Below are 22,726 nucleotides of genomic sequence, written 5' to 3' on the forward strand. Positions count from 1 at the left end.
AACGTAAAAGACAGCCATAATAATACAATTATTTACCAAAAAACGGTTTCAATTATGAATTTTACCTTCAAGGGCATAAGATTTAGGATTTATTTATTCTACCTCTGACTTTACCATCTGTTATTGTCTCCTTTTTGCTTAGTTTTGTACAAACTTACAAACTAACAATTAACTATGTGCCTCCCACCCTCCGCTCTTTTTTTCTGCGGGCCTGTTGTTAGTGCACAAGTCTGGTCTTGTCTGTAGTAAATTCACTAGACCATTGAAAATAGAGCAGGCTAGTGGCCCACTGTTTGTCTCTGCTATCATTATTCTGCTATTGTATTCTATTCTGTCGAGATTTACAGGTCCCTTCCTGCAAATAGAGCAGGTTTATGCCCCACTTACAGCATATTCCTCCAACATCCTGTTCAGATACATGGAGTTATCACAGTCAAGCTTACGAGAAATGGACACTAAATTTGGGTTGAACTATCCCTTTAAAACACAAACAGTAACCTTATAATAATTTAAACTTTGTGTGTGTGAGCTTCCTTCCACGTGAATGTGTGTCACACAACTGACTGACACGGCTGATAACGGCAAGCGTCCAAACACGTGTCTGGCTGCCTGAGTCACATCTCTGCCCTCACTGGTTGTGTTTTCAATCTGATGACTATCGGAGCTGTCTTATACAACGTCTACACCTTGTGTATATGTCTGAAAATGTGTCTAGAAATTCTAACCACCTTGTAATTACTCCAGCTAACCTGCTACTTATGCAACCAGTAAGCCCTTCAGAATAACAACCCAACCACGAAATATCAAATCAAGCCTTAGACACTACACGCATTGTGCAATGTTAGAACCCTCTCATAAAACTGAACATCTGAACATCTAGCTTTTATTCTTGTTTTGGTCAGGCTCAGGTGCCTTATATGAACAACGGAACATAGACTGCCTTGTTTTGTCTGCAGCGCCCATCTGTTTTTAAACCAATAAAAACTTTTGATGATGTAGGAAGCGTTTGCTCCCAGGGTGCAGGAGGTGGATGTGGGATGAGAATAGACCTTAGTCAGATTAGACGCTGTCACAATGTGACATTTTTTTCCCAAAATGAATGAGGTTTTTAAGGTTAATGCTGTATTGAATTTTAAATCAACAAAACCTACCTTCCTACCCTGAACCTTAAAGGCGTCATGACATGCCTTTTTTAATTATTTTAAAATGTTCCTTGAGGTTCACTTATAATATTAGTAAAGGTTTTTTGCGAAAAATGCAAAAAAAATAAATAAAAAAAAAACTGTCATATATTTATTAAACACGATCATTTTCCTCCCTCATTCTGACCCTCTGTCAGAAACGCTCATTTTGGTGCTGCTTCACTTTTAAGACTTGAAAGTAAATGACAGCTGTTCTGATTGGCTCTCTGCTCTTCACCAACCTGCTCTCTTGTCTTCCCATCTCACTACTCACCACTACTGGGCAGGGCTATGAAAGTAATAAGGTAAAGTAGGCGTTGATGTTTTGTTGTGGAGGCGGTCAGATGCAAATGTCTACCACAGTGCGACAATGTGGAGGAAGTAGAGAATGAGTCATTTTGGCAGCTTGGTTTCAACAAATGCTCTTTTTGCAATGAAGAGGAAGTTTTGAATTCTGAAACTTACAGTATGTTTTTATAGTACAGTGACCTCTTATATGTTAAAAGGTCAAGGAAATTTGATTCGTCATGTCATGACCCCTTTAAACCTAAACCTAACCGATTGTGTCATAAAAGCAAATGTGACATAAAAAACGCAACTGCAGAAACAACCATGCCATTTTGTGGTGCTGGTATGACACTTTCAGCTCATGTCTTGATACGCATGCTCTTCAGGACCCGTACCCCAGTCCACTGCCTCTCAAGTAAAATGCTTTATCAGTAAGCCCTCTGTGTAACTTGATCTAACTTGAACAAATTTGTTAATTTAGTTGGTTATGTAATGCAAACATTAAAATGTATTACTTTGCAAGTCATGCGCTATAGTAAACATATTTAGATGTCAAGATAGCATTGTGTGAGGAATAGGGCGAAAAGCAATTGTTGTTGAATTGATAATCTGCCGTTTTACTTCTGATTTGTGTGAAAGGGAATAAAAGTCATTGTTATTGCAGCACCTCTAGTGTTTATTTCACCAGGAAACTGCCAGGATACGTACAACGAGCCATGTAAAAATAATTTTGAAAAAATGTAGGTCTAGTAATGTGATTCTAGACCCTGGTTGAAAATGGCTAATACGTCCATAATGGAAAATTTGGCTTCTGAAGCAAAACCAGTTGTGAACCACTGGCTTGGAGCAGGGTTCTAGGTGTGTTTGCATACTTCCACCATGCTCTTGATACTAATGCACACACACACAAAAAAATAACACAACCTGCCCCCACCTCGCTAACTGTACGAGTGTTTGTCCCACGGGGTCATGTAGAGGCACCAGACAAAAGCTGTTCAACCCCACCCCCCTCTACAACAAAACAAACACACACACTCATTGACCTGTCTGTGCAGAGTGCGCTCCTGCAGCTGTTGCATTACCTCCTGTTCAGTGGCTCTGTCTGAATGAACTGCAGCACAGCCCCTTCCTTCCCTCTCTCCACAGCTCCACATCCCTCTTTCCTATCAAATTTTTCTCTTTCATTCTGAACATTTCTTCTGAACTATGTTCACTTCAGATTTCTATGCGATTGGATATGCACTTTCCATTTACAATTAGCCACATTTTGTGTTGGCAAAATGGATATAAATCCAATCTACTATTCCTGTGTTAGATGCAAGTATATTGGAGTTCACTTGTGTGATGATGTTAATGCCATGCAGTACTATTTTCCTCCACTTGATGTGGCTCATAAAAAAGAAAAAAAAAAAAAAGAAAAAAAAAAGAGGCAGCTAAAATTGCTTTGGCAATTGTGGTACAAAAGGCAACAGCTGTTATGTGCAGCATTTGCTTTTTGGGGGGTTTCTTTATTTATTTTTTTTGTCTTTGAGCTCTCAAACTTCTCTATGCTGACATAGTTTCATTTGGAAGGAGTAAAGTTTACATATGTGGCCTGAACAACCAGATGCACTTATACATGGTCGAGTCACATCTTGTATGCACCTCAGAATAAGTCTTAAAATCAAATTTCAATCCGTCTCAAATGTTTTTACCATTTACACTTGGTACTTTAATGATAGCTATCCGATCAGTTAAAACGCACAAAGTACCAAGTAAAATGACCAAGTGTTATCTCTTTCACATTTTATTTTGTCATTAATGTGTGGCTTGTAAAACATTGTCGCACATGTGACCCTTTAAAATGGAAATGGATGAACATTTTGTCCTTTGGATGATGACTTTTTTCTTCTCCATTCTCTCCCTCCATCTCTTTCATCCATTTTCTTTGTCTTTCTCTTTTTATGCTCTCCTGAGATAATAAAGTTTAACATCAGTCTCTGTCTGCTCTAGGTAAAGAGAAATTGTTTGACCTTGGCATTTCCATGGTGATGATCTCCATGGGGAAATGCTCTCTGGTCTCATGCCATCCACTCATCTTGAAAAAGTTTTTTCTTGTCACATATTTTCCTCAAACAGTACCTTGATAAATGGGTTGGGGAGTAGTTGACTAAAATAATTGTTGTTACTAACTCAATTATCATTACACTAACTCAGTGTAGCTTTACCAGTAACAAGCTAATTTTTCCCCCCCAAACAATAGTGATGTTGTGTGTCAAAACTTTATAGTGCTGTCTTTTATATCACATTGTATTGCATAAACAGAAACTTAACTGTAGAGCAAACAGAGTCAAATTGTGCTCTCATAAGGGGCTAATCACACCAAATGTGTCCTTGCACTACAAAATTATGGTGCTCCTGCATGAAATGTTGAAAAATCAGCTAGATGCAGTGATATGTAGTGCATATTTACATAGAAAACCAATTGGAAAACAGTGCGGACGGACCCAAAAACACATTCGTGTAAAGCGAACAGCCTCTAAAATGTCTCTCTCTTAAACAGCATTGAGAAGTCAGTTCATTTTAGTGAATCGGTTTGTTCACAAGATTCATGTTAATGAATCATTTCAAATGTAATTTATTTAGATTTTCTGATTAATTGGAGTATACTGCACAGTTTGTGTGGCATTTTTACATGTGTGGCGTTTTTTGTTTAGTGAATACGTTACAGTACATGCCGCTGTTTGTCACTAGGTTTTTGACATATTTGGGAAACTTAAGTATTTTTCATTTGTTCAAGTCTGAGATCCTTGTTGTTTTTGTGCCAGATGTATACTGCTCTGACTGTAAAATATATATAGTTCAAAAGATATAGCTCCTTTTTAATAGATTCTACTTTTTTTTTTTTTTTAGCTTATTGTGTAGCTAACTACTATTTCTAAAAAGGTAACTTGACTGTAGCTTCTTAAAATTATGAGAAGCTTGCAGTTTGGGAAGAATTACAAAGTAGATTCCCCAACAATTGCTCTAACTGCAGATAAACCCCAGAAAATACCCTTGAGGGAACAACTCATGTTTAATACAATCATATACACTGATCAGCCACAATATTAAAACCACTGACATGTGAAGTGAATAACATTTATTATCTCATTACAGTGGCACCTGTCAAGGGGTGGGATATATTAGGCAGCAAGTGAACAGTCAGTTCTTGAATTTCATGTGTTGAAAGCAGGAAAAATTGGCAAGCGTAAGGATCTGAGCGACTGTTACATGGGCCAAATTGTGATGGCTAGACGACTGGGTCAGAGCATCTCCAAAATGGCAGGTCTTGTGGGGTGTTCTTGGTATGCAGTGGTTAGTACCTACCAAAAGTGGTCCAAGGAAGGACAATCAGTGAACCAGCGACAGGGTCATGGGCGTCCAAGGCTGACTGATGCACGTGGGGAGCAAAGGCTAGCCCGTCTGGTCCGATCCCACAGAAGAGCCACTGTAGCACAAATTACTGAAAAATGTAATGCTGGCCATGATAGAAAGGTGTCAGAACACAGTGCATCACATCTTGCTGTGTATGGGGCTGTGTAGCCGCAGACCGGTCAGAGTGCCCATGCTGACCCCTGTCCACCGCCGAAAGCACCTACAATGCATGGGCACATGAGCGTCAGAACTGGACCATGGAGCAATGGAAGAAGGTGGCCCGGTCTGATGAATCACATTTTTTTTTAGATCATGTGGACAGCCGGGTGCGTGTGCGTTGTTACCTGGGGAAGAGATGGCAGCAGGAAGAAGGCAGGCCGGCAGAGGCAGTATGATGCTCTGGGCAATGTTCTGCTGGGAAACCTTGGGTCCTGGCATTCATGTGGATGTTAGTTTGACATGTACCACCTACCTAAAGATTGTTGCAGACCACGTACACCCCTTCATGGCAACTGTATTCCCTGATGGCAGTGGCCTCTTTCAGCAGGATAATGCGCCCTGCCACACTGCAAAATTGTTTAGGAATGGTTTTAGGAACATGACAAAGAGTTCAAGGTGTTGACTTGGCCTCCAAATTCCCCAGATCTCAATCCGATTGAGCATCTATGGGATGTGCTGGACCAAAAAGTCTGATCCATGGAGGCCTCCCTTGCAACTTACAGGACTTAAAGGATCTGCTGCTAACGTGTTGGTGCCAGATACCATCAGAGGTCTTGTGGAGTCCATGCCTCGACGGGTCAGAGCTGTTTTGGTGGCATGAGGGGGACCTGCACAATATTAGGCAGGTGGTTTTAATGTTGTGGCTGATCGGTGTAGTACTTTAACATTGTATTTAATGATTGTTGGAGATGAAAGGTGTAATTTGTCCTGCGCTCTGAAGATGATAACAATTCCATTGATCAATTTCCAAATATTCCCAGCTCGCTTATTTTCCTTCATTTATCCTCCTGCTGCCGTCTTACTGTTCGTGTGCTTGTGTTCTCCTGTGTACATTCCCAACAAATTAAAAAACACTCACCATCACTGAATCATTGACTCGCACTCACTCATAAACCCCTGTGAATCACTCCCTAAACATGTGCTTTGTCCTGATCGACAGACAGAGAGAGACAGAAAGAGACTTGTGGAGAAGTGTGAGAGCGAGTGGGAGAGACAGACTGAGAAGCTTGGCATGCTTTCTATAATGTTGGCAAAGTTCAACAGCTTGTGATGTCATTAGTCCTCCAGAGTCTTTAACTTGGCCAGAAAATATTTTCAGGAAAAAAAAAAGTGAATAGAATAGCCTTAAGCACACAACACTCCTTTTCAGAAGGAGAGAAGGCAAGGGAGATAAGGAGGAAAAAGTCAAAGACAGCAAGTCAAAGGAAATACCTTTTTTTTTTTTTTTTGCTGCTGCCACAATGACATAAATCACCTAATTCATTTATTAAAGGACTAGCTCAAAGATTAAAATGTTGTCATCATTTACTGATACTTATATTGTTCCTTACCCGGATGACTTTATTTCAGCCATGGAACACAAAAGGAAAGGTTAGGCAGAATGTTAGCCTCAGTCACCATTTAATTTTATTATATTGGAAAAATGCAGTGAAAATGAATGGAGACTGAGGCTAACATTCTGCTAATATCTCCTTTTTGTGTTTTTTACTATTCTACCTATGCAAGATTATACTTTTTCTTGTTTAAGTGACCCTTACTGAATAGACCTCCAACTCATTTTTGGGTCACGACCAGTTGAGAGCCACTGACATAGCATGTTCATCACATTTGTCAGTACATTTTCATATAGTCACAAATTACATCTTATTCTTTTGCAAAGACCCCCAAATAATGGCTTAAACTGCCTCAATGGAAAAAGCCAGTGAAGTTAATGAACTCTCTCAGCTGGTCTGAGGCTTCTCATTAGTTTGACATTTTGTGTGTGAGTGCGTGTGAGAATGGATAGAAGGGGCTGTGGTGGTATGCGTCCCTGTATGCATTTGCAAATTCCTCTGGGTATAAATGTATATGTGCATCTCTGTGTGTGCATTTGTGTGCCAGCCCTACATGGTGACATCTCAGCCAGCTGCTAGCAGGCAGCAAAGCCTCTCGGACGCTATTGTGTCCAGCCACAGTCTCCTTTGGTTTTATGGGAGACAGAGGGACTTACCCTCACCCTGGCAGCACAGGCAGGGCATTCATCTGTCAGATATGCCCTCGATGAGACTCTGCTCTCTCTCCTCCAGCTCTCAGCACAGAGACAGCATTCATCAGACTGCCTCTGCCACTCTCCACGCAGACCTTTTTAACACACAGTGAATCAGAAGCCTCTCACTCAGCACAACTATGGAGATCACATTCACTCGGTGTGTGTGTGTGTGTGTGTGTGTGTGTGTGTGTGTGTGTGTGTGTGTGTGTGTATATATATATATATATATATATATATATATATTTTTTTTTTTTTTCTGACAAAGATAAGAAGATTTTTAGTGCTGCTCCAAAAACAAATTAAGATCAATGGTTGTGCATTAGGTGTATAATTGATGCCTTATCTATGTATTTGATCATAAACTGCTAAATAAGTAGAAGTTTCTGGTACACAAAAAACAGTAGACAAAATGCATACAAACTAAACTGTACAGCCAACATTCTCAGTTAACCCTTAAATGCATGGGAATTTTCCCAAACACTCTTACATATTTGGGTCTTGAAAGACCTGGCACTTATATCTATCAAAAATGGATGTACAAAATGCCCAAGTAGTGTAAAATTTTCAAAATACTTTCAAGACAATTAGAAAATAATAAAATAAAATATATTTTTATATATTTTTATTTTTCATAAATCAAATAGATAATGCAACAAATCTAAATCAGGATTCATTATTTTCACTGTGAAATTTCATGAGATGCAACTGATTGTCAAACACATATTGATCTACACATAACACATAATCCACACAAGATACACATAAGATACACATAGGTTACACATATGTTACACACATGTATTTTCTCAGGCACATTTTGAGTCTGAATAGATGAGTACAAATTAATAGAATAGAATATAATTTACTAAATAGAATGAGTAGAATAGAATTGAGTCTAGAACTTACATTATTTCAGTAGTACACCCAAATGACAGTAGTCATATCATACTGTTCATGTGTTGTTCTTGCTAGAGTTTACTTTGATGCTGTTTCTTCGTCAAAAGTAATGTAAAATGTAAATCAAGTCAATCACTGAAACATCATGGCCACCCTGAGTAAGAAATTGCATGTATAATATGTATGTGTACATGCATATGGAATACTGATAATATACCATTGTTGATAATTCATTTTTGCATGTTAGTATGACTATAGTACTTATTTCTCTTGTAATAAACAAAGAAGTAGATATCCTGTGATATAGATATACAATAATCATTAAAAATAAAATTTATGAAAAAACAAAACAAAACAAAAAAAACAGACATTTTACACTTAGAAGAACCTATACACTTTTGGTACTTAAACCATTATTATTATTATTATTATTATTATTATTGCTTTTTTTGTAATACACTATTTATAAGACATAGATTGAGGAATACTAAAGAGGTGTGGGCACATCTCCAAAAAATGGATGAGGTACAGGGGGTGGAATGAGGTCCCGGGACACTAAAGACCTGAGATATGCATTTAAGGGTTAAAACTTAATTTTCGCCAATATGCAAAGTTGGGACTTAAACAAAATCAGAGTTTCCCGCTGATAATCACAACATTGTGGTGTGTGCTCATCTCATAAATACGATCATTCAGACATGACGTGACGACAGCATGTGTCCTGACAGGGGTGGTCTGTTAGTAATCAAACACCTGCTGGCTATCTGCTGTGGTGTATCAATCACCTGGCTTTCCACTGGCTGTTAGCTTAAGCTCAAAACTCACACAAACCAGAGTAAATTCCCAGTAGGAGATATGAGGGCGACATGGAGCTCTCCATGTTGGAAATTAGCTGCTACCTACTGTTCTCTTACACAAAGCACAAGCTGAATTGACTGTCAGTGTATTAGAGTGGGGAGGGTTACGGCGGAATAAAGGACAAGGGGTTTGTCTTGATTAAAAGTGAACTGTTCTCTCTATCTTACTCTCATTCTCCCATTTGTTAACAATTGTAGATGGTTTCTGTAGCGAACAATGGACGACGAAAGAATAAAACCGAAAGCAGTCCTCTTCGTAATCAAACGCTGTGAATTTGTTTAGGGGACCATGATAGAGTGCTATTGGCTGCAATTGGCTTCATTAAGGGGGCATGGGGAGGGGTGATACACGTGTCAGTTGGCGCCATGCCAGGCTCTATCATTCTTGTGCCAGAGGGGGGGGGGGGGTGCACTGTTCCAGAGGGCCGAACTGCAAATATTTGTTTAAGTGTCAAAAACCAGCCGCACTTGTGGGTGGCTTTGTAAGCGAGTGGACAGATGGAGTCCATGTTGTGTAAATGTGTTTGGAGTAGATACACAAACTGTAAAAAGTGACGGAGCATTACTCCATAGTCACATGACTTGTTTATCTAGATATTTTCTTTACTTTTTTAGTTAGGGTGCTGTCAGGATGCTTTTTTACAGTAAAACCCTGTCAGACAAGTTGAGTCTTTAAATTCATCCCCTTTAATGCACTGCTGCTTTAGCCATACACATTCAGAGGGATGAATTTGCCAGTTGTGTCACGTCTTGTGCTGTTTTTTGAATGTTCTGGCATGAGCACCACTTTTTAAGATCATGTGTTATGTTTATGTAAAGAAATACCTCATATATCCAACTTTTAAAAACATTTTAAAAAGCATTCTGCGACATATAACTGTTTCTGAACACAAGATCATGACTTATGCTAATGCCCCCTAGAAACGTGTCTGAGTGTCAGGTAGCCTAACAGGGCTACAAAGCTTCCTTAATGGGATAGTTCACCCAAAAATTACAATTCATCATTTACTCACACTCAGGCCATCCCAGATGTGTATGACTTTCTGTCTTCAGCAGAACACAAACAAAGAATTTAGGAGAATATCTCTGCTCTGTAGGTCCATACAATGCTAGTGAATGGTGATCAGCTTCAAAAATCACTTAAAGGAAACATAGAAGTAATCCATAAGACTCCAGTGGTTAAATCCATATAATAGGTGTGGATGAGAAACAGATAAAAAATTAATTCCTTTTTTTTACTCTAAATCTCCACTTTCACTTAATTTTTTCGATCTGTTTAGTTTCACTTTCACATCTGAAAGTGAAAGATAAAGTGGAGATTTAGAGTAATAAGCACTTAAATATTGTTCTGAAGATATGGATTTAAACACTGGAGTCATGTGGATTACTGTTATGTTTCATTTATGTGATTTTTGGTGCTACAATTGTCTGATCACCATTCAGTTGCATTGCATGGACCTACAGAGCAGAAATATTTGTCTAAATATCTTCGTTTGTGTTCTGCAGAAGAAAAAAAGTCATACACATCTGGGATGGCATGAGGGTGATTAAATGATAAGAGAATTTTCATTTTTTGGTGAACTATCCCTTTAAGACCTATCAGTCGACTAGTCGTTCATGCAAGCCATCGACTTGATGATTTTGAATACATGTCGTTTTGCACACCGACATAGAGTATTTGTGAATGTTAACTTTCTCTTCTCTGTCCTCTCCTGTAGAATGTGTTGGCAAAGGCATTGTACGACAATGTGGCAGAGTCTCCAGATGAGTTGTCCTTTCGGAAGGGAGACATCATGACTGTCCTGGAGCGGGACACACAGGGGCTAGATGGCTGGTGGCTCTGTTCGCTGCATGGTCGCCAAGGCATCGTCCCCGGCAACCGCCTGAAAATCCTTGTGGGCATGTACGATAAACAGCAGCAGCAGCAGTTACAGCAGTCATCACCCCAACCCAGCCCAGCCCAGAGCCACCTAAACCTGCCCCAAAGTGCCTTCAGCAAGCCCATCCCTGCCTCCCAGTACACAGCCATGCACCCTGCCTTTGCCTCCTCCAGTTCTGCCAACTCAACCAACCCTGACAGCGTCTATATGCTCCCCCCAAGCCATGGCCTGCCTGCCTCCTCCAGCCTCTACCAGGTACCCACTGGCCCCCAGCCTCCACAACCACAACCCAAAGCACCAGCTGTGGCACAGAAGCAAAGCCAGGCACAGTACCCTCCCAGTTCACAGGATGTCTACCAGGTGCCGCCCTCCATTAATGTTTCAGGCCAGGAGATTTACCAGGTGCCACCCACAGCAGGAGGGCCATGTCCTGGGCAGGATGTGTACCAGGTGCCACCCTCTGTGAACCAGACACAGGACGTTTACCAGATTCCCCCTTCAATTGAGAGGAACTGGGATTCGCCTAAACCTATTGGAAAGGTAGGAAAAGACTGTGTCCTTTTTACGTATCAAAGAACATACACATATAACACACATTAGACAGTAAGTGTATATGCAAATAGCAAAACCTTTAAAGCATTAACATTAAACAGATAGTTCTGACTTTAAATTCTGATTGGATTAGCCATGTTTAAAGCTGATGCAAAATGAATATAAAGACACACATGTAGTTAATGCAGAGTGGTTGTTGTAATACACACCCTTTTGTGGCTTATTGTGTTATTTTTCGAATCTATCTAGTAGATAAAACATGATTTCACCCTCACAACATAAGCCACATTAATTGTTCTGTTAATTGTCTTAATACAGATTCTTGATCTTATCATGAATGATTAATTGATGCATGTTATTCTAATGAAAAGAAATGTTTGTCTTTGTAGTTTTTAATCAAAATATAATACTTGCTCCATCTCTAAAACAACTTTCCTTTTCAACCCCATTTTTCATGATCCAATCAATTTCCGATGAATAAAATATAATCTTGCCCTACCTTTTTTTCTCAATCAGTATCCTGTTTAACATGGAAATACTTTATATTATGGAAGTAAAATAGGTTGCGTTTGCAACACATATTTTCTTGTTATGGTCATACACAAGGGCGCACGAAGAGATTAATGATAAGCCGAGCAGTGAGATAGCATGGAAAACATAAAGAGGACAGAGATTTATCAAATGTTGGTGTATGAGAGAAGAGAGGAGAGGATGAGACGAAAGACAGTCATAAATAATGCAGAGGTTGATAACTGCGGTGACCATGGGCAGCGCAGGGTGAGTAAGCATTTTTTTTTCAAGTGGTAACTACAGGTTGATGCTGTGGGCAATGGCGATCCCCCGAGAGAGCCTCGTAGGCCAGTCTTAGGGCACTGAGCCATATGCTGGGGCTGCCGCAGCGGCAAGGGAAATGAAGTGTAAAGATTGATGGATGAAGGGAGGAGAGGTTCAGCTGCAGGCCTGCTGACTGTGAGCCAGCTCCACCTGTCACATCCACTTTGACCTTCCAGCCATAAATATCTAGACATGACTCAGTATTCTGGTAACTGTGACATGGTTACATGGATATTTAAAGCTTCAAACTATGACACACTAATAACACACTATGTTATGCTGAATTATTACTTACTTGATGGTTATGTAACAAACAACTGAATGCGGTCAGGTATTTTCAACCACTATGACGGTAACCAGAGACGGTGTAAGGACGAGGAGATGGGCTACTCATAGAAAAATGAATGGGAGAAATCATAACACTCAACGTGTTGACTGTAGGAATGGAAGTTGTGCCTTCCGGTTAAAAGAGCAAATTGTTGTTTTAATAGAGACATTGCCTGTTTTTTTTATATATTTTTTTTAATTAGCCAGACCAACCTGAAAAGTACTGGGGCTTTTTTTAAGTGTGATTTGAGCTAAAAAAAAAAAAAAAAAATTATGCCATTGTTGTAAGATTTTATTGCTGCTTTGACATATATTATTGAAACATAATCTTGACAAACAGTTCTGGAGATTTCTGCTTTTCTGCATACAAACAGATAGGGGTCGTACGTGTTTGCCTAAAATAGCTGCCCTATAACATTATCAAGAAGGCCACTCTGTGGACTGGCTTGCCTTAAAGGGACCTTAACATTCTTATACTGTGGAATCATGGATTTATGTACCATGGCAGAGTGATGGTATCTGATTTTAATACCGTGGTGCATTATTATATTTATTGGTACTGAATGCTTATCATATTCATGGTATTTCAAGGTACTTAAAAGAAGGCCAAGGTATTACCTCGGTATATGTCCAAACACCCTGGTAATAGCATGGTACTTTTTGGTACATTTTTGTTATTATAAAATGCTTGTGTAAGGTAGGGGCATCCTTTAAATGACACTGGTAGATAAGTAAGTGTGGTTGCACTTTATTTTACAGTACATGTACTTTCAGTATACTTGCAGTGCCAAGAAAGTACTGAGTAATATTAGGGAACTGCAGGTAATTAATATGGGTTAAGATTAGGGTTGGGGTTAGGTTTAGGGTTAGTACCTTATTAGTAATTACTGTAGATGTTGTAATTATACAGTATGTAAATGTAGAACAGTACTGTAAAATAAAGTGCTACCATAAGTGTTGTGTTGACATCGTCCTGGCCTCTGAGTTTTTGCATGACATTTCAGTGTAAAGGCTTGCGAGACACTGAAACTCCAAGTGAAATACCTCAGCAAGTTGCGGCAATTCTTGGAGGATTTTGGAGTTTTTCAGTTTTACAAGCGTTTAAAGCATTAGCTCAGTTCAAATGCTTTGATTTGAGTTTGAACGATTTTTGTATCCGTAATTTGTATAACCTACTCAGCCTTGGTTTTTCCATGTTCTCTTTGGACAGAGTCTGTCCTAACAGATAACAAATTCTCAGCTGCTTTACAAATGCAAGAATGACTCTAAGTTGAAGTAGTTGAGAGACAGTGTTTGGATGGTGGTAGGGTCTGTGCTGCAAACCCCAATGGCTGATGGACCAATACTGATGGCAGTTACCCAGAAACTTACTAAGCATCCTGAATACTGCAGTAAAGGGGGAGATATAGTGTGGATTAGTAGTCAAGGCCAGAACTGAGTCCAGAGAGGAGTGACGTAATTACGTTATTTGGGGTTTGGTGCTGTGTTGAGGCCAAAGAATATGCAATCTCATATCTGCTTTCAGAATATTCTGTCACTTTGTCTGGAATGGTAATTAAATTCTTCATCTTTGACCAATGTTGCTACATTGGAAAACAGTTCAACACACTAAAATTGAAAAGTTTAATTACTGCCTTAAATTTTTAAGTACAATCAAAGTGCTGCCAATGTTATCGGTGATACATTTATTTCACTCATTCAACCACTTTGAATTTAATCACTGAAGAAAATCAAGTTGAAAACACATAAAATCAAATAGAAATAACAGATATATATGTTGTTGTAGCATTATGAAGAATACATAGAGTGTAGAGCAGTTTAAGAAGAAAAAGACCAAAAGAAAAATTAGAATGGAAAAAAGGACCTGTTTCGTTTGTTGTTAAATTATGTCCTTCCATGATCATACTGGAAAGCATTAGTGTTACATTTCTATTCGCAACACATTGAGACGGTTTACTTTTAATTTGGGTTATGAGGGGAGATTTTGATATATGTTTTCTCTTAACGTCCTCTATTATGATCACTTGTCCTTGTGTCCACAGTCCCTCCACCACTGGCAGTTTTTAATTATGAGATAAGGCTTCCTGCTGGGAGAGGATGAATACGCACACACACACACACACACACACACACACACACACACACACACACATAGCAGAAAGCTGAAAACACCTTTATGCTCTGGTTGTTCTTAATAAAGGAATGTTAAAGAATGTATTTCAGGGCAAAAATACTCAGTCAGCTAATTGTCTTCAGGCTCACTCACAACTAAGCCACTGTTGTTCCTTCATAGGCAGCAGTTCTGTTTGTTTTTAAGGAGCCTTGGATCCGGAAGTTTTTCCAATTTTTATTTTTTTCTTTTTTTTTTCTTTGCAAGAGGTATTCAAAAAATAATTTAATTAAGAGCTCTAGGCCTTGAACCATGCCTTTACAAAACATTACAGCATTTGATTCCATGTAAAAAGGTATGTGACAATGGGGGAAAACAAATGGGGGACTGTAATTCTTCACTGGAAATGTGTCAATTAAACACAATGGTTTAAAAATTAAGTTGTGGCTCTACTTAGCCATGAGCAGACCCACTCAGGCAGCATTAGGATGGGTTTTATGGTTTGTGTGGAAGGGGGTCAGGGTTAGAAGTGGGGTGGATTGTGATAAAGCAGTTGGAACAACTAAGATTGGTGTCACATCAAATACATGTGCCGGCAGGGCATCAACACGTGACCCACAAAGCCCCAACATACTCCATCAACAGGCAGGAATTCCTCATTTGATTCCTCCCTTGCTTTGTCCTGCCCGAATTCGTCATCATGGATCTTATTTGCTCATTTCCTCTCAGTTGATTTATACTTTCACCCTCCATTCTGTTTGCTAAAAGCACAAATCAGTGACTCAAATCAATAAAACCTACACTGATAGATAAGAACGGACACTAAACATTATGAAAGAGGTTAGCCGACAGGCTTCAGTCAAACCCGAAAGCTATCTGTGTAGATTTTTCTTACGGAATAAGAATGCTATATCGGATGTGACTGTAATACTTGCGAGATTAGTTTCGGTACAATTGTGACTCACCACTCACCCCACTGCTCTGCTTACACATTAACCAAATCCAGCTTATAATATCTACTCAAGTTGCACATTGACCTTTAGAGTAAATAAAACCAAAGGATGAAGAAAGATTTGAGCATTGAGTTTAGGGCCACGTGAGCGTCAAAATGAAGGTTTGTGTGTAAGGTACTGTTTTCTCGAGTGTTATTGTTAATCATATGAATGACCATTAATTAGTTTGTAAATTACTGTCCATAATTACTAAAATGCAGCATAATAAATGGCAAGATTGAGCAGTATTTCCAAAAAAGATCCAGAAAAAAGAATGCACATTCGGATTATTCGTATTAAGCTGATTACATATATACAGGAATATTACAATAGCTGTTGAGCATGTAAAAATCTTTTTCTAAACATGTTTACGCAGAATAAAGACCTTAATTAGAAAACGTGGTCACTGGTATCATAAATTTAGCTTTTATAGCTCAAATCATGCAAAAGTGTATCTTTTAGGATGGTCCAGTTAATGCACATGCACATTGTAGAGTAAACAAACTTTATCAAAAAGGTGATCGTCTCTATTAACTGAAATAGATCACTGGAGCAGTGTGAAGTCCCATGCTGCTTCAAACGCACAATCATTATTCCTGTCCCAAAGAAACCAAAAATCACAGGACTTAATGACTACAGACCTATCACCCTGACGTCTGTGGTCATGAAATCATTTGAGAGACTGGTGTTGGCCCACCTGAAGAACATCACTGGACCCTTTCTAGATCCCCTTCAATTTGCTTATAGAGCAAACAGGTCTGTGGATGATGCAGTCAACATGGGATTGCATCATATCCTGCAACATCTGGACAGACCAGGGACATATGCAAGGATGCTTTTTGTGGACTTCAGTTCGGCTTTCAACACCATCATCCCAGCTATACTCCAGAATAAATTACACCAACACTCTGTTCCCACGTCTATCTGTCAGAGGATTACCAGCTTTCTGACGGACAGGCAGCAGCTTGTGAGACAGGGGAAACTCACTTCTAGCACCTGTACGATCAGCACTGGTGCCCCCCAGGGATGTGTGCTCTCCCCACTATTCTTCTCCCTCTACACCAATGACTGCATCACCAAGGACCCCTCTGTCAAGCTCCTGAAGTTTACAGACGACACCATTGTCATCGGTCTGCATACAGAGGGGAGATTGAACAGCTGGCTGTCTGGTGCAGTAAAAACAACCTTGAACTGAACACGCTAAAAACGGTGGAGATCATTGTGGATTTTAGGAGAAACACCCCAACACTGATACATAACATACATAACAGATTTGTATTTGCACTGTACATAATAGATTGTATTAGATTTGCACTACCCATGTGTATGTGTGTATGTATGTATGTGTGTGTCTGTACGTATGTCTATAATTATTTTTTATTTTTTATTTTTTTATTATTATCTATGTCTTGCTGCTGTTTTTGTATTGTTTTTGTATTGTTGTACACTGGAAGCTCCTGTCATGAAGACAAATTCCTTGTATGTGTAAGCATACTTGGCAATAAAGCTGATTCTGATTCTGAAATGTGTGACTATCATTCCTACATTTGCCATATTGAGCATTACGATATCAAGTCAAATTTATTTGTATAGCGCTTTTCACAACAGGCGTTGTTTCAAAGAAGCTGTACAAGGAATCATGTGATAACAGAAAATGAATGAATATAATGCCAATATTAGTTATTTATGTTTAGAACTATTAGTGGTTAAAATGTTGTGGGTTGTAAAAGTGTTGTGGGTCAATGATTATACAAAATTATTTTGTATGAACTATAAGTTTTGGTGTTAAAGTCCTTGAAGTCATCCCGAATTACCTGAGGAAATACACGTAGATGCATTGTCCTTTAATTTTGGCTGATGAAAGCTTTTGTTAGTGGTTCAGTTTCTATGTAGTTTAAGCAAGTGTTGATATAGGTATCATTCAGTGAAGAGCATCGCAGTCCAATGGCTCCCATTATTTTTTTTCTATGATTGGTCCATATACTCCCCCTTATAAAGTCTCTGGCCTTATCTCTAGAATGGCGCTTGCTTTAGCCGTTCAGTATGCTGGACAGGGAGCTTCGGTTTATTAAGGCAAGGTGCAGTGGGAAACAGAGCGGAAGAGTTGGCAAAGGCTGGATTGAGATTCTGCTGTAGGTTTGCCACACTGCCTGTTCTGAAAGTAAATGTGTAATCTTTGGAGACTTAGTTGAGGCCGGCAACTCACCTGATCCGACGGGGAAGTGGAGGTTGAGGGAGGTGGTGCTGGGTTGGCTTATCTACAGGACCAGGCAGGCAACCTTTTGAAGGGAGAACATTTTGAGGAGACAGAATAAAGGAAGACCAGTGGGGTCGTAGATCCATACTTACATATCCACAGAGTAACAGTGGTACAGAGAAACACACCAGTATGAAATCTGCTATCAATGCTATCAGTTTGTTATGCAATGTTATCAGTGAATTCCAAGCATATTTTTTGTGGCCTTTAAGGGCACTACTGGAAAAGAATGCTATTTGTAGGGTCGCTCCAAAGAAAAGTGAGCGATGGAGACCCTTCACTAAGATTCCTTCTACAAGACTATTAGCAAAGTGTAAAGATAGCAGTCAGTTTAAGGAAGTCTTTGAGGTGCTTTGTGATCACATGATCCAGGGTGGTGATTCCTCACCAAAAACCTGAGATCAGTACTTAAGACCATCACCCTCAATTGCTCTTGCGCATTCAAGGGCTATCAACAGGAAATATTCCTTTCACCAAGCGTGGAAACCTGAAAAGAGAAGGGTGTTATTTTTCTATGTTAAAATACTTTCTTCTATCCCAGCTTTAATTAGAGACTTTAGAAACTCAGCTGATTCCCTGAAAAATGTAAACACTGTGGCTCTGAGGCGCTTAAAACATTGCTCTGTTAGTTTGAGCCTCCCGACCAGCCTGACATAGCAACATTGGCTGTTTCTGTTTCACCGTCCAATGGCAGATGGTAGGAGTTTTGGGAATTTTGTTTGAAAACAGTCATTATTTGGTGACACTAGTGGTGCAGAAATTACACTTGACATTTAAAGGAATAGTTCACCCAAAAATGAAAATTTGCTGATAATTCACTCACCCTCAGGCCATCCAAGATGTATCTGAGTTTCTTTCTTTATTAAAACAGAATTTAAGACTTTCAGGATTTCATTTCAGGCCTCCTCCTCTAAACAATGCAAGTGAATGTACTCCATTATTTGATGGTCCAAAATGCATATTTAGGGTGCATAAAAATAATCCACATGACTCCAGTCGACAAATAAAGTTCTTCTGAACCCAAACGATTGATTATTTTGAGAAACAAAACAATACTCATATACTTTTTAACTACAAATGTTTGCTTCCGTACATCTCTGACGTGCGCTCATGAGAGGGATGACGTAAGCTCGTTGGTAAGGTCACGCGTCACATGGAGGAGGAGGCAGGAAGCGCATCATTGTTTACAATAGAAACATGCACAGAGCACAGACCAAGCACTGTTCACAAACCAAAACAGTCCAAAACAATTTCAAAACAATATAAAATAAAATAAAAAAATCATTTTCAAATAATAATAAAACAAAAACAATGTAAACAATGATGCACTTCCTGACTCCTTCTACACGTGACGCGTGACCTTACCAACGAGTTCACGTCATCCCTCTCATGAGCTCGTGTCACAGAGAGCGAACATTTGTAGTTAAAAAGTATATAAGTATTGTTTTGTTTCTCAAAATAATAAATCGTTTGGGTTCAGAAGAACTTTATTTGTCGACTGGAGTCGTGTGGATTATTTTGATGCACCCGAAATATGCATTTTGGACCGTTACAAAATGGAGGACATTCATGCATTGTTTAGAGGAAGAGGCCTGAAATGAAATCCTAAAAGTCTTAAATTCTGTTTTGATGAAGAAAGAAACTCAGATACATCTTGGATGGTCTTAGGGTGAGTAAATTATCAGCAAATTTTCATTTTTGGGTGAACTATTCCTTTAAGTATCTGAATTATACAGGACCCAAAGAGCCAGCAAGTGTAGAATATCTAGGATAAGTGTATAATCTCTATAGTGAGCAAGTTTACATGCACACCAATATGCTGATAATTCCCCAAAATCAGCTTATTCAAAAAATCTGACAATGCAAGAAATCCACATTTACATGAGACTTGAAATCCTAGTGTTATTCTCTGCTTTTGACATCAAAACATAAACAGGCATGTGCACAACACTTGCGCACATGTGTTTACATGCAACGTAAAATCAGGGTAATGGGCAAAAATCTATGTGTGCCAGTCGGTTTATTCTTAAACCGGAGAACCATTTGAGGCATTAACATAACTTTACACATTGTCTGCTTATTAAGCGTAATTGGGGTAAGATCGTGCATGTAAACATGCTCAGTGTCTAGGACTGGGAGGATCTGAACCTGTGTTTTGTCCCAGACTTGCATGCTATCAAGGGGAATGCAGCTGTGTGCTTGTGTATAGCCATTAAGGGAATTTCCCTTAATGGCTGGCAAGTCTTCAATCTGCTGCTCTTCTGTCTCTCCCTTCACATTCCAAAATACCAGAGTTACTCCTCCCTGCCTCCAGACAGCCTTCAGGGCATCCTTCTTTGATTTTACCACGGTAAAGGGGGATTTAGGCACTCGGATTTACGTTAGAACACACCTTTCCCGTGACACTCGCCCTTGAGTGGCTTATTGCTTTATTAAACACTGCTGTTTATTGCTATGTAATAAGTTACATAGATTAAATGTTGCATTGCTCCCAAACAAAGATCTTAAAGTGGAGTTTTTTTCAAAGACTTGACATATCGGTTAGATCATCTATTGAATCTCTAAAGACAACCGGTTCAAAAGAACGATTCTTTTGTGAACAGGACATCCCTGCCAAATACACTCTCACTCTTCTCTCCTTTTCTCTGTCCTTTCCTTTCGTCTCCCTAAGTAACTCAGAATAATGAATAGAGAGCTCTGAATGGTTGTTTAAATAGTCTCAGTTCTCCTCAGGGCTTTGTGTGAGATTTTAACTTTGTATCTCGGAGCTCCACTGCAGTGCACTGTGGACTCTTCAAAGAGCGACTGTCATATTGGCCTCACGGCACAGCACATCAGTGAAGCATTGGCTGCTCCAGGGCCCTGTGCCTCAGTGAAGCCTCATTACTCTCTTCTCAGACTGCAAACACACACTCTGAATCAGCAAATATCTACCAGCAGTCTCCTGTACATGGTAATGTGATACAGTGAGAAAATCGGAAGACAACATGGCATCCATTACAAACAGCGTGTCTGGGCTCAGTGTAGTGGCTGCAGGTTTCCTGTGATGTGTCTCAGGAGGAATAGAGGGAAAGAGAGAGATTGAATGAAAAAACAAAGTGCTGATGCAATGTTCCCGTTAGCTGCAAGAGTCACAGGAAGTAGTGTGATGACAGGGTAGCTCTGATCATACTGTGCATCTGCAGCACCGATGTGCTTTATAATTCTCTGAGCTCCAGAGCTCTGTTGAAATGTCATTGCATCCTCATGGCTGTCTTTGAGGAGGCTGAGGTAGTAGCACATACATATCGCTATTGGTCACATTTGCTCTGCTAAAAAATGTAGAAAGCTACCTATGGAGGCAGCATTTTAAAAGGATAGTTCACACTAAAATGAAAATTCTGTCATTTACTCATCCTCATGTCGTTCTTAACCCGTATGAATTTAATTAGTTTGTTGAACACAAATGGAAATGTTAGGAAGAATGTTACCCTTAGCCACCATTCACTGTCATTGCATGTTCTTTTTTCCCATGGCTATAATGAGGGTGAGTAAATGATGACAGAATTTTCATTTTTTGAGTAAACTATTCCTTTAAGGCCTCACAGGTGCACTCTGGATGTGAAAACTGTTCTGTAAATTAGGTATCTCACTTATGCTGCCTTTTAAGACATATTTTGGCCAAATTCTTCAGTAGCATAACATGTATCCTTAATGGAGAAGTTAATGCATCAATACATTGTGATTAACCAGAGATTATTAAGCAGAGACGGGACACTTCTATTTAAATGAATGGGAGAAATTGGAACGCCCAATCAAGAAGCTCTAGCACCCAACGGTCAATGGATGTAGAAAGGAAGTCTTGCCTTACAGGTAAAAGAGCCAATCACCTTTTAGATACAGACATCACCTGTCAATCAACGCACTAATGCGCATGTGCATTAACTATACAAGCCGGGAACATTGCCTCTTTTAGCTTAATATGAGGTAAAGAAGCACAATTTGTGATTCCGATATTATCAAATTTGACTGCTGATTGCTGGTCTTTCCCCATTCAAGTAGAAAGGAACTGCTCTGGCATGACTGGAAATAGCCTCCCGAAAGCGTTCCAAAGATGGCCGGCAGTGGACTGACTTGCTAGATAGACTTTGGATTAGCTTAGTGAAACAAAATCCAAGATGGCAGCCGAAAGAGATGGCTAACGCAATGCATTTTTCATTCAGTATTAAATATATATATAAAAAATAGTTATTAAAGGGTTAGATCTCTCATCATTTACTCACCCTCATGCCATCCCAGATGTGAAAAATATTTCAGGTCTGCAAGTCCATACAATGCAAGTGAATAGTGACCAAAACTCAGAAGGTCCAAAAAGCTTATAAAAGCGGCATAAAAGTAATCCATAAGACTTTAGTGATTAAATCATATCTTTTGAAGTTTTATGATAAGTGTGGGTGAGAAACTGATCAATATTGAAGTCCTTTTTTTTTTACTGTAAATCTGCATTTTTACTTTCACTTCCACATGCTGGTGTGGAAGTTACTTTCACTTTACATCTTTAATTGCCCTGCAGGGATTAATAAATTGCCCTGCGGGGATTAATACAGTTCTAAACCTAAACATTAGGCCGCTTACTGGTTAGAGCTGTTCAAAGTTGAAAATCTGAGTGGTGGTGGTGTAGTGGGCTAAAGCACATAACTGGTAATCAGGTTCAATTCCCACAGCCTTCACATTGTGTCCTTGAGCAAGGCACTTAACTCCAGGTTGCTCCAGGGGGATTGTCCCTTTAATAAGTGCACTGTAAATTGCTTTGGATAAAAGCGTCTGCCAAATGCATAAAAGTAATGTAAAATGTTTTGGAAAAAAGGACTTAAATATTGATCTGTTTCTCACCCATACCTATCATATAGCTTCTGAAGCCCCTTAGA

General features: G+C 39.3%; 1 protein-coding gene across 6 annotated transcripts in view; it reads left to right on the forward strand.

Moving 5' to 3' along the window:
• LOC127417139 (breast cancer anti-estrogen resistance protein 1-like) overlaps positions 1-22,726 on the forward strand; it is a 138,806-nt gene that overhangs the window by 88,731 nt on the left and 27,349 nt on the right. For all 6 annotated transcript variants that reach the window (XM_051656849.1, XM_051656854.1, XM_051656851.1 and 3 more), the window contains one exon: positions 10,586-11,287. In XM_051656849.1, the coding sequence (XP_051512809.1) occupies positions 10,586-11,287 (702 nt within the window). The remainder of the gene's footprint in view (positions 1-10,585; positions 11,288-22,726) is intronic.

This window comes from Myxocyprinus asiaticus, chromosome 26 (assembly GCF_019703515.2).
Source record: "Myxocyprinus asiaticus isolate MX2 ecotype Aquarium Trade chromosome 26, UBuf_Myxa_2, whole genome shotgun sequence".
NCBI classification, from domain to species: Eukaryota; Metazoa; Chordata; class Actinopteri; order Cypriniformes; family Catostomidae; genus Myxocyprinus; species Myxocyprinus asiaticus.